Source organism: Mytilus galloprovincialis, chromosome 12 (genome assembly GCF_965363235.1).
Source record: "Mytilus galloprovincialis chromosome 12, xbMytGall1.hap1.1, whole genome shotgun sequence".
Taxonomy (NCBI): domain Eukaryota; kingdom Metazoa; phylum Mollusca; class Bivalvia; order Mytilida; family Mytilidae; genus Mytilus; species Mytilus galloprovincialis.
The window spans coordinates 16306292-16318759 of NC_134849.1; the positions used below are offsets into that span (position 1 = coordinate 16306292).

Below are 12468 nucleotides of genomic sequence, written 5' to 3' on the forward strand. Positions count from 1 at the left end.
GAATCTAACTTTAAAATCGAATATATCAGTGTTTGTTTGTTTTCAAGGGGAATCTGTTTGAACACCTCAAACCCCCTAAGTCTACGAGTGTGTTGCAGTATATTACTTTCTTTTCATCACTGTTTAAACAAGAATGTGTCCATAGTACACCGATATCATGCCCTATCATTTTCTATGTTAAGTGGACCGTGAAATTGGGGTCTAACTTCACATTAAAATTAGAAATATCAAATCATAGGGAATATTTGGTCTTAGTTTCAAATTGATTGGACTTCAACTTCATCATAAACTACCGTGACCAAAAATTTTAACCTGAAGGGGGACACATGGCTGAATGGACACACAGACCAGAAAACATAATGCCCCTCTTCTATTGTAGGTGGGGCAAAATAAAAAGTAATTAACAAATTTCCATTATGTTATACACAGTATATATAAAGGGATTGAATGGTTATTTCACAATGTGTTAACAAAGGGAAGTAATAATTGAATCACCACCAGAGGATGATGAAGTTAACTGCAATTCTTCAGTTTAGATATAAAGATATAAAAGTACATATAATTAATCTGAATCGCCACCGGAGGATGATGAAGTGCTGGACTTTGACTTCGAGTTCAAAGCTTTAAACTTGCTTTTCTTTGGTGAAGCCTGAAACAAAAAATTACATACTTATATTGTAGAAATTTAAAAATACAGTGTAACATGTGTTATCAGACACACTGGGGGTTCCAATTTTTTTTTTATTAAGCAGAGTGTCAGAATACTCTGGTTTATCCTGCAAGAATAGGCATATTTTGGAACCATGTGTTGGTTAAAGCAGAACGTTGGAATACTAAGATGTTGTATTTGGCAGGTTACACTGTTTTATCAATTAGGTATGTCAATTGAAATATATTATATATAAATGCAAATAAATATTTTCATCTGAAAGATTATTATTAGGTTTATAAATCTTTGTAATCATTGTATGTACAAATGTATTATCAATATGTAAATGATAAATGAAAGCATTCAAAGCTGGGACATACAAACTCATAAGGTGAAATAAACTGACAATATAAGAAAAAGACCAAAAGACAAACAGCAGTACACAACACACAACATACAAAACTAAAGACACGAATCCCACCAAACACTGTGGTGATCTCAGGTGCTCTAGATCTAGAAGGGTAAGCAGATCCTGCTCCACATGTGGAACTGTGCAAGAAAATATGTTTAAGGTATGATTATGTTTTTATAATAAATATGAGAATCAATAATTTTGATTGGCTGACAACAAATGTGAGGAACTCCATTATCATATTTTTTTCTGTATAGAACACAACAGCTATGAATAAAATTGAGAATGGGACAAAAATCCGACCAAATAGAAGAAGGCCACCAATGAGTCTTCAATACAGCAAGGCAATCACGCATGTGGAGGCATGCTTCAGCTGGCCCCTAAACAGAAGTGTGTACTTGTTGAGTGATAATGGATGTCAGCTATGAATGCACCAGCTACCTGAGATAAGGTAAAACCAAAGCATAGTAAAAGCACCCCCTTTTCAGGATCCACCTATGGATGTAACACACACACACATCATGTTGTAAACTATGTGTAGATTACCTTTTCTGTTTTCTCCGTTTCACTTCCAGAATCAGAATCTGAATCACTATCTACCATCCCCTTGGTAAATGGGTTGGCCCTCAAGATAACCTACAACACACGAAATTATCCTTCAGTCAAATGCTGTAAAATCAGATTTTATTGTGATGTTTTATCATTGCGACAAATGCGACCGGGTTATAATCGTAATAAATTAAACTAGCATTTAGAAATTTGTTATATGAATTTTAAAAGGATTTTCTAAATATTGCAATAATTTAAATTGTAATTTAGTCGAAAATGACTAAATTGCATGCAATAATTTCTGAATTTACGATATATATGCAAAGGCCAAAACAAAAATAGTATGATTATTATTAAATGCTGAAGAAAATAGGGTAGGTAGCTATAGGGAGGAACTTTTTTTCATGTTTTAATATATTTTTTTAAATTGAGTGTATAGGAGCAACATTGCGACTTGAACAGTGCTTAATAAAAAAAACTAGAGGCTCTAAAGAGCCTGTGTCGCTCACCTTGGTCTATGTGAATATTAAAGGAAGCAGATGGATTCATGACAAAATTGGGTTTTGGTGATGGTGATGTGTTTGTACATCTTACTTTACTGAACATTCTTGCTGCTTAAAATTATCTCTATCTATAATGAACTTGGTCCATTAGTTTCAGTGGAAAATGTTAGTAAAAATTTAAAAATTTTATGAAAATTGTTAAAAATTGACTATAAAGAACAATAACTCCTAAGGGGGTCAATAGACCATTTCGGTCATGCTGACTTATTTGTAAATCTTACTTTGCTGAACATTATTGTTGTTTACAGTTTATCTCTATCAATAATAATATTCAAGATAATGACCAAAAACAGCAAAATTTCCTTAAAACTAACAATTCAGGGTCAGCAACCCAACAACGGGTTGTCCGATTCATCTAAAAATTTCAGAGCAGATAAATGTTGACCTGATAAACAATTTTACCCCCATGTCAGATTTGCTCTAAATGCTTTGGGTTTTGAGTTATAAGCCAAAAACTGCATTTTACCCCATGTTCTATTTTTAGCCATGGCGGCCATCTTGGTTTAATGGCCGGGTCACCGGACACATTTTTCAAACTACTAACCCAAAAGATGATTGTGGCCAAGTTTGGATTAATTTGGCCCAGTAGTAGTTTCAGAGGAGAAGATTTTTGTAAAATATTACTAATAGGCGAGTGACATTTTCAGAAAAGACGCTTAGTTAGTGACTTTAATGCACCCACCTAACACACAGCTGATTTTTTTATATGTTATAGTATGATATCTGCACTTCCTTTTTTGGTCGGTCGTAAAAAATTCGTACGGTGCAATTTTTGTAAAAATTGAATTAAAATCGAGAAATAATTCCAAATTGAAAAATGACCAACAGTATTGAAGAGTGAAAAATTAACATGTAGATTTATTTTCTGTTGTCACAATGCAAAAATAATGTACGTTTAAAATGTCAATGTATAAAATAATACTTTTCAAAAATAAAAGAAGTAATTTTTGCGAAAAAAAGAAGCTTTTTGTAACAATTTTTGATTTTTTTATAAAAATGGTTCCAATTTTCATATTTTTTTTTTCATTTCTTAGATATTTTCGTCTTGAAACCCAAATATATGATGTTCGTATTATTCAAAAGTTCATTACTTGTTTAATACATATCGTTATCACTGTATTATTCTGAATTTATACATTTTTACACACTCCCCCTTTTCAATCAAATTTCCGAAATCGCTTTCTCTGTTAATTTCCCTCAAGGTAACGGACCTAAACGCTTCGGAAAAGAGTATGAATAACCATGAAGGCATTTTTTTGGTACAATATTATGCACAGTATATAAAAAAAAATTAAAAGGACCATAGAAGCTGAGATTTCAACATTTTTTCTTGGTAGAAAACCAATATCTTATTGTTCTTAGTCAATATGCACTTACAAAAAGCAGAGATTATGAATAACTATTGAAAAATACTTCTTTCTCAATTGGATCAATGCACATTTTAGTTTTGCAACTTATAAAAAGTACGCAAAAATGTGTCAAATCTGATATGTTCCCCATGAACTTGAATGTGAAATATGTCCACCTTTTAAATTTCCTACCGTTTTAACCATCGCATACGGTAGACTTATTAATGGTGCAAATTTGATCAATATTTTAGAGGAAGCATAGCGTATGTGCTAGGGCCACGCCAAGAGCCTGTATGTTGACATACTATAAATACTTTAATATATGGGGAATGCCTGTACCAAGTCAGGAATATGACAGTTCTTGTCCATTCGTTTTTGATGCGTTTTGTTATTTGATTTTGCCATGTGATTATGGACTTTCCGAATTGATTTTCCTCTGAGTTCAGTATTTTTGTGATTTTACTTTTCATTCGGTTGACAATTTTGAATTCTTCGTATAGATATTTGAAATACAATAAATGTTCTACCTCAGGGGGTATGTATTACCTAAGCCGTATTTTAAATAGGATTACGTGTTTTTAAATATTCTTCGAAGTTTTACTTGGTTCGAGCGTCACCAATGAGTCTTATGTCGGCGAAACGCGGGTCTAACGTAAACAATCGACCATATGCCTGATATCTTTCAAATGGATTTGTTATTCATTATGATTGTCGTTAGTTGCTTTTTATGATTTTTGCTTTTGTTTGTAGTTTTGAGCACGAATCAAGCTTTTAAAATTGGGTATCTAATTAAAATTGTTTAAGAACCTTTGTAGCTTATTATACAGTGTTGGCTATTGCTTCTTGTTTTAGGTCATACGATAAGCTTAAGTTGTTTACCTCAAACCATTTAGTCTCTGGTATACAGAGATCATAGTGTCTTTTTAATCATACTTATCAAAGGTACCGAGATTATAATATAATATCATCAGGCTTCTTATTTTAAGTACGGATTAACAATTTAAGAGGAGTAATGTCAGAGGATCAACGATGTCCTGACACTTCGTTGTATTCTAGACATGGAACAACTGTGTGTTGTTTACGAGTTCCATAACCAGTGGGAATTATGGTTGGCGATGCACCATGTTTATTATGCATGTATAGTTTCTTTTATTAAATATATGTACCTTTACCAGCAGTTCATGCTCTTACAGATTCTATAGCTCATCATCTATCTTTGTTCCTAAGAAAACTCTCTTTTAACGCTATCGAAATCATCAATAGATGGCGGGTTTATCACAAATTAAATAAAATTCATATTGACACGTAGATCGGTGCTGCAAGAAAACTCTAAAGTGTCCGAAACCAAAAATAAGTTTGTTTAAGTGTAAGCAAGACAATTTGAGCAAGCTACATAATATCAGACTTCCAACCAAAAAGATTGCCATCGTGTCACGCCTACCACCAAGTACATCATCATTCAAACTACATGTTCCGAAAGCTGGCAAACAAATACATGGCGTCGTAACAAACAAATACGGCAGTAGGTTTACGTAAGTATGAATACGGATGACAAAGGTGGTCTAAATACGTCATACTTTCTTCAGGATTTGATAAATTTGTTCTTGTGAAGAAAAAATATATGCATTAGTGAAATTGTACATGTACTAAAATCATTGTAAGCATCTGTTACACAAATTTTTTGTCAGTAACAGCGAAGTATCAGGAATCGTTCCAGTTAAGCAAAAGCTTCACAGGCGCAGTTTTAAAATGTAAATTTCGACTGTCTTCTATTGTTAAAAATCACAAAACAGAAAATTGCATTATTTGTTATCAATTAGATTTATTTCGTTTCTTTTAAAGAAATAGATTATTCACAGAAACTCCTCCAAAATGACAAAAAACAACTTTATATAGGTTAAGCCGAACTATATCCCGCAAATTCATATTAGTTGATATATATCTATATATATCTAAGTTTTGAATACTGGTAAGACATTAATGCTTGTTAGTCCTAATAAAAAAACACGTTATGAAATTAAAGTGTTTGTAAAGTATACAATCCCAAATGTCAAAATAAAGGTCACCGTGGGACATAACTTTAGTTAATAAATCACCGCATTCTAGTTTTGCATCTGGGGTCAGTTTCACAACAAATCTTTCGACTAAAGGTGGTCGTAAGTCATGAACAGTTCAGTTTACTTACGATCAATCTTGTCTTAAGTTTTTTTGTGAAACTGACTTCTGTATCTGAAGTTTGGTAAACCTTAGTTTTGCAGCTATATATGTCGCGGACAGGATTCCATTATGATTGGATCCATATCATAGTGTCCTGATTTTAGTTGATGGCCATCCCCTATTATATGATGTGTATGCATACTTAGTTTGGAAAACCCAGATTCAACGGTTCAAAAGATATGGACCAGACACAAACCAGACAAGGACGATTCAAACAATGTTTGAAAACTTGACGGCTCAAATGTCAATGCCAATGTCAAAATGAACTGATTTAATTTATAAAGTACCACGTGCCATCCCATAATACATCTCTAAACTAAGTGTGTTTAACATCAGTTTTAAAGTTCAAGGCAATGCATTTTATATTTGAAATCATTGGTTTTTGGGTGAACTGTATACATGTATAAGTTCCCTGATTTAATTCGACACGGGCCGCAAACTAGTGGGGACTGACGGACGGACAGACTTAAAATGTGATTCATATATCCTCTTTAACTTTGCTTGTGGTTGTATTAAACACGTAAGATAGTGATTTCCGATCTTGACATGGTTTGTAGGCTGTTAACAAACAGGAGACTATTGTCACTGTTGATGTGACAAAGACGTCTACATTTTACTCTCTTTATTGCGTTGTTTTCTCTCCCTTTTACTCGTCCAACTTACAAATATTTCATCATATTTTTTTATTTCGCATGGCACACCATCAAATATAGTAAATATTAACACATTTAATGTAAAATATTTGTTATTATACGTCGTTTTTGTAGAAAGTACCGTTTTACCTATAGCAGAGTGAAAACGTCAAAATGACGTCAATTATCGCCAAACCATGAACGATAGGCAACTAAGAATCATAGAGATGTTATCATAGTATCGTGTAAAGTAGAATTTGAATTAGCTTTATTACTAGCTGCTTCAAATAAGACAATAATACTACAAAAGTGTTATTCTTTCAATTTTTTATGAATGACCTTTGACCCCAATTTTAAAAAAAATGCACCATATTTCACTTTTACGACCGGGAAAAATGGAATCTACACATTTTTCCCTTTCGATTGATATATAATATAGCTGTGTGTTAGATAGGTGCATTAAAAATATTTTTTAGGTCTGAATGTCACTCGCCTATAAGATTTACGAAAAAAGGTTAAAAATTGACTATAAAGGGCAATAACTCCTAAAGGTGTCAACTGACCATTTCAGTCATGTTGACTTATTTGTAAATCTTACTTTGCTAAACATTAATTCTGGTTACTGTTTATTTCTATCTATAATAATATTCAAGATAATAACCAAAAACAGCAAAATTTCCTTAAAATTACTAATTCAGGGGCAGCAAACCAACAACGGGTTATCCGATTCATCTGAAAATTTCAGGGCAGATAGATCTTCACCTGTTTAACAATTCTACCACATGTCAGATTTGCTCTAAATGCTTTGGTTTTTGAGTTATAAGCCAAAAACTGCATTTTACCCCTATGTTCTATTTTTAGCCATGGCGGCCATCTTGGATGGTTGGCCGGGTCACCGGACACATTTTTTAAACTAGATACCCCAATGATGATTGTGTCCAAGTTTGGTTTAATTTGGCCCAGTAGTTTCAGAGGAGAAGATTTTTGTAAAAGTTAACGACGACGACCGGAAGCCGGACGCCAAGTGATGAGAAAAGCTCACTTGGCCTTTTAGGCCAGGTGAGCTAAAAATGGTAAAAGAATTTTAAATTTTAAATTTTAAAAGAAAAAATTTAATTACACCTTCCTTAACTTTATGATGATTCAGTATTATGTATTTAAGGAATGACTTATATTTTTTATGTCTATGAAGAAATAACATAGCTGGTTATTTTAAAGTGTGCACCACATTTTTTATGTTATTTCAAATAGACAGATAAAATATTATAGTTATTTCTTATAATTTACATCCAAAATTAAATTATTATTGTATAACAGGGTACAATTTCTCACATAGTTAAGTGAGTATGCATTATTCTTTTGATTGATTGATTGTCTGTGCCACTTTCAGCACTATAGGCTTATTTCATGTATTTGTGGCTCGGGTTTCTATCTCATTGATCAACACTATTCGATCTTTGTCCTTTTATCATTGAATTCAAAAAACATGAGTACCATTTTCATTGTGTTTTAAAACTTTTTTTGAAACATGCACATTTACAGTAAAATACATTTTCTTCATTTCATTCATGAAGATTTATCCTGCAATTAGGTGTCCTACTATACAGATACAGCCCTACAGATATCACTTTAAAGCTCCGCCCACTGCCGGACTGAGTATTGTCTGTGTGACCTCAGAATGTGTATTCCCATTGCATTCCAATGACGATGACAATTGTCGATTTCAAAACTTGAATGTGTATGATTGTGTTACAAAATCAACCATGTCAATTTCAGCATGCATGTTTAGTGAATGTCAAGTCTGAAGCGTAGGACAACTCGTACACTTCTGTTTCAAATTTGACAATGTTTTGTTATTTGTTTTTACTGTTGAAATTAGTTGTTATGCTAAAATAGATAATTATTCACCTTGAGCGATATATTATTGTTGACCATTCAAGATTCTTTTTTTGCAAACCCGGCTTCAGCGTAATGTGTGATTTTGATATTACTACGTGGGCCTCAAGGGATTACGATTGGAAAATAAATGCTTAATATGTTAGTTTTTGTGTCTTTCAAAACACTAACAATATACAGAATTAATTGCAGGATAAAGACAATAACTGTTTAGTGTCTTTAAATATCAGCTGTATTTGTACTTGGCTCGAAACAGGTGTAGTAGCTCGCTAAAAACTCGCATACTCCTTGTTTCCTAGCCTGGGACAAATACAGCTGATATTTAAAGACACTAAACAGTTATTGTCTATATCAGGGAAAGTAGCGTTAATTAAAGTCATAAGAAACCTCAAATCAAAAAAAATTAATGCATATGATTTTTATAACTCAATGGATAGTTTTCATTATAAAACTTATGTACATATACTTTTTTCTGAAGAAAATTCTTTAATTTATTCATATTTAGAAGAAGTTTACTTTATTTGAATAGCTTCCTTCCAGCAAGCTATTCCCCCGACATATTTCCGTATGCAAGGTGACCTCAGTGTGACCCATCTCGTAAAAATCCGGTGACCACAATACGCATGGATGTCCTTAAAATAAACTATTATCTGAATTTACATGTTAAACACGTGCTCAATTTCCATGCTTTTTTGTTTATTTTTCGTCAATTGTTGACAAACAGGTGACAATCGTTAAACTTCGGCTTCAAAACACGAACTTTAATTACCTGCCATATTTTCACAACAACACTGACCGATTGAGAAAAAAAATTGACAATTATACGAAATTTACACGAAAAAATGATAAATTCGAGCACAGAAGACGAAGTTTAGGATGTTTGTATGCATTAGTTCAAGAATTGGAAGAACATTATTTTTCACCGGTCACTCGTTTCTTATGACTTTAAGACTAGTAAAGTTTACAATTTTACTTGCGAGGGAAAAAAGTGGTCACAGCAAAAATTTCCACAACCCTGTTTTAATTCCCTAAAAATTTCTCTTCATCTCACCTTCTTAGATTTTTGTTGCATTGAAGATGATGGAGTCACTGTAGTATTAGGATTCTTTTTTACTCTGCTTTTAGTGTCTTTTTCTTCATCTGAGTCCGAGTCTGATGATGAGGAAGATGAAGATGAATTAGATTTTTTTTGTTCAACTTTTCCAGTTTTTTTAGCCGGTGTTGCCTTTTTAGGGCTTGCCTTCTTGGGACTTGCCTTCTTAGGACTGGACTTTTTCACCGTGGTATTAGCTGTACTTTCCATTTCAGATGAGCTGGATGAATCAGAATCTTTCTCAGTGACTGTGACTTTTTTAACACTTGATTTATTTTGTTTACTTATTGCTTTCCCTGAATCTGACTGTGAGGAACTACTAGATTCCTTGGCTTTCTTGTCCTGTTTTGTCATTTTCTTACTCAGCTTTTTCACTTCTGCTACGGGTTTGATTAATTTATTGGATGTATCTTCTGAGTCGGAATCCGATGAACTACTTGAGTCTTCTAATTTTTTCTCTATTTTTTTAGATTTTTTATCGGACTGTTTGACTGTTGCCGATGGTGACTTCTTTGTTTTGGTAGTTGCCTCTTCTGAGTCAGACTCGGATGATGAAGAATCTGTACTATCTTTTTTAACTTTTTTCACCGGTGATGGAGCAACTTTTTTCTTTTTAGATTGTGGTGTATTTTTTCCATGTTCTTCACTACTTTCTAATGGCCTTTTCAATTTTTTCTTGGGTGTGATAATCTTTAAACTTTCAATAGTGGATTTGACCTTCAATAGAAACATAATTACAATTTAATAAACTCAATATTCCAAAAGTTTTAAAATCTAATAATATCCAACAAATGACTGAAAAATATTAATTCACATAGGCATACATTAGCTGTTGTGAATGGTTCCTGTCTATATACTTTGGATTCAGTTACTTTCGTGGGTACCAATTTTCGTGGATTAAGATAAACTTTGCATTTTCGTGGATATTGTGATTTCATAGTTTTCTGAAAGTCTGCATTTAATCATACAGCAAATTTGCAATACGTTGAACATTTAAATTTGTGGTTTCCCTGTTCACACAAAATCCAGGAAAATTGGTATCCAAGGAATAATAATGAATCCACAGTATATATTATTTGGTTTGTCATAAGTCCGACTAAATGTTTTGTTCCAATAATTTCACATAGTCATACCAGGGCTTTATGTAGTTCCATATAAAGTAAAAGTTCTGCTCATTATAGAAGGCCTTGAATTTCTGCTCTTCAACTTTGTATTTTATTTGTACTTTTCAATCTTTTTGTGTCACTGATGAGTTTTATTCCAGAACAAGAATGTGTCCAAAGTATATGGATGCCCCACTTGCATTTTTGTTTGTCATTTGAAGACATAACCAAATATTCTTATAAATTATTTGATTCAAGACAGTTTTCAGAATATATATAGTAGCTTATACCTTTTCTTTTAACTTGCTTGCTGGCTGCAGTTTATCTGATAGTTTTGAGCTATGAATTGGTGTACTGGTACTAAGAAATTCATACTTGTCTGAGAGCTCCTCATCATCGTCCTCATCTTCACCTGGGTCGGATTTTACATCTCTGAGCTTATTCTAAAAATAAATCAACAAAAACATATAAAACCTTGCCTACTGAATCATAAGATAGATGTTAAGGGATTGAAGTTAAGATTTTGGTAATGGTATATAAGTTAGAGTGAAAAAGTTAAATCTAATGTTTAAAGTACTTTCTTTACAAATTCAGATTTTTTTTTAAATCAAAAAGCAGCTTTTTCAAATATTTTACATAAGAATTACAAGAAATTTGATCAAAGCTTATGTATAAATGTGTTTGTCAGAAAATAACGGAAAAAATATTATAATGTACATGTGTGTTCAGTAATTAACAGGGCATCACATCTTGCAAATATTAATGTTAGGAATTTCTTGTTGTTGCATGGTTTTAAATGCTGTGGATTCATTTATTATTATTATTATAAGTAAATTGTGAGGAAATTTGCTTTTTGTTGAACACTTAATTTTGTGGTTCTCCTATACCCAGGAATTCGACAAACATAGGAATCTGGTTAGCAATAATGAATCCTCATTTATTAACCCTCTCAATGCTACACAAAAAAATAGAAAAATGGCTGCTGCTGCTGCATTTTTTTGTGTTCATTCATTAGAACAGTACATTCCTTTTCAGACTGTTGTATCTTTTTTATTATAAGAGATACAGAGTAAGTTATTGCATGAAAAATGCTCAAGATGTTAGATAGTTATTTCAGTAAAATTTTTATCAGGTTACCTGCATTTTCAGGTAATTAACAGGTAAAAGGTGTAATTTATTACATTTGTGTTGAATTTTGAATAAAAACTACTTTAAGTCTTCATCTATTTTGTTGTTTTATCTGCCATATAATAAAAAAGACACCAAATGCTCGATTCCGTAGCGTATGATGTAATCGTGGCACAAATCAGTGGCGCCATCCTCAAAATTTTCAGTCAACCTCCGTTTTCCCCCTTTTTCTACATCTCGTAATGATCTATCAAATCATATTTCCCACACGAATTGAATGTTATAAACACATTCAGATAACAAGAAACCGTTTAACTAATCCTCGTCGTCAGTTTCACCATAGAAATGCTGAAAAATTTCCATATTTACAGCTTCTTTTCCGATTTCCGCCATTTGCATTTGTCAAAATATTTGTTTTTATTTTCCTTCTACTGCATGATTTTACAATAAAAATTGCCGGGATTTTAAGCGCAAATGAGACCTTGCATATCCTGGATTCATACAAGGAAAAATTAGAGAGGACCCAAATGAAAACCAAACGGTTTAAGAGTCCTTATGAAAAATCTGTTGTCATCGCGGCATATGCCGTGTATAGCGTTGAAAGGGTTAAGTTTTGCATTCTGCAGATTTCTATAAAAAAATATATCGTCTCTGTTCCATCAACCTATGTGTACTATATTTTGGATCTTTTATTTAACAATTTACCTTTGATTTTACTGGACCACTGCTTGCTCCGGATACATTCCTAAACATAGAAAAAAATTATCATAAATAACAACCAAAAACAAGAATGTGTCCTCAGTACACGAATGCCCCTCTCGCACTATCATTTTTCATGTTCAGTGGACCGTGAAATTGGGGTAAAAACTCTAATTTG

General features: G+C 32.7%; 1 protein-coding gene across 1 annotated transcript in view; it reads right to left on the bottom strand.

Annotated features, from left to right (window-relative positions):
* Nucleotides 1-522: 522 nt before the first annotated feature.
* The window catches only part of LOC143053508 (uncharacterized), a 37209-nt gene continuing 25263 nt past the window's right edge, over nt 523-12468 (bottom strand). The window contains exons 11-15 of the mRNA XM_076226304.1: nt 12297-12336; nt 10754-10906; nt 9319-10077; nt 1608-1697; nt 523-649 (exon numbers count right to left, since the gene is read on the bottom strand). Of these exons, the coding sequence (XP_076082419.1) occupies nt 563-649; nt 1608-1697; nt 9319-10077; nt 10754-10906; nt 12297-12336 (1129 nt within the window). The 3' untranslated portion in view covers nt 523-562. The remainder of the gene's footprint in view (nt 650-1607; nt 1698-9318; nt 10078-10753; nt 10907-12296; nt 12337-12468) is intronic.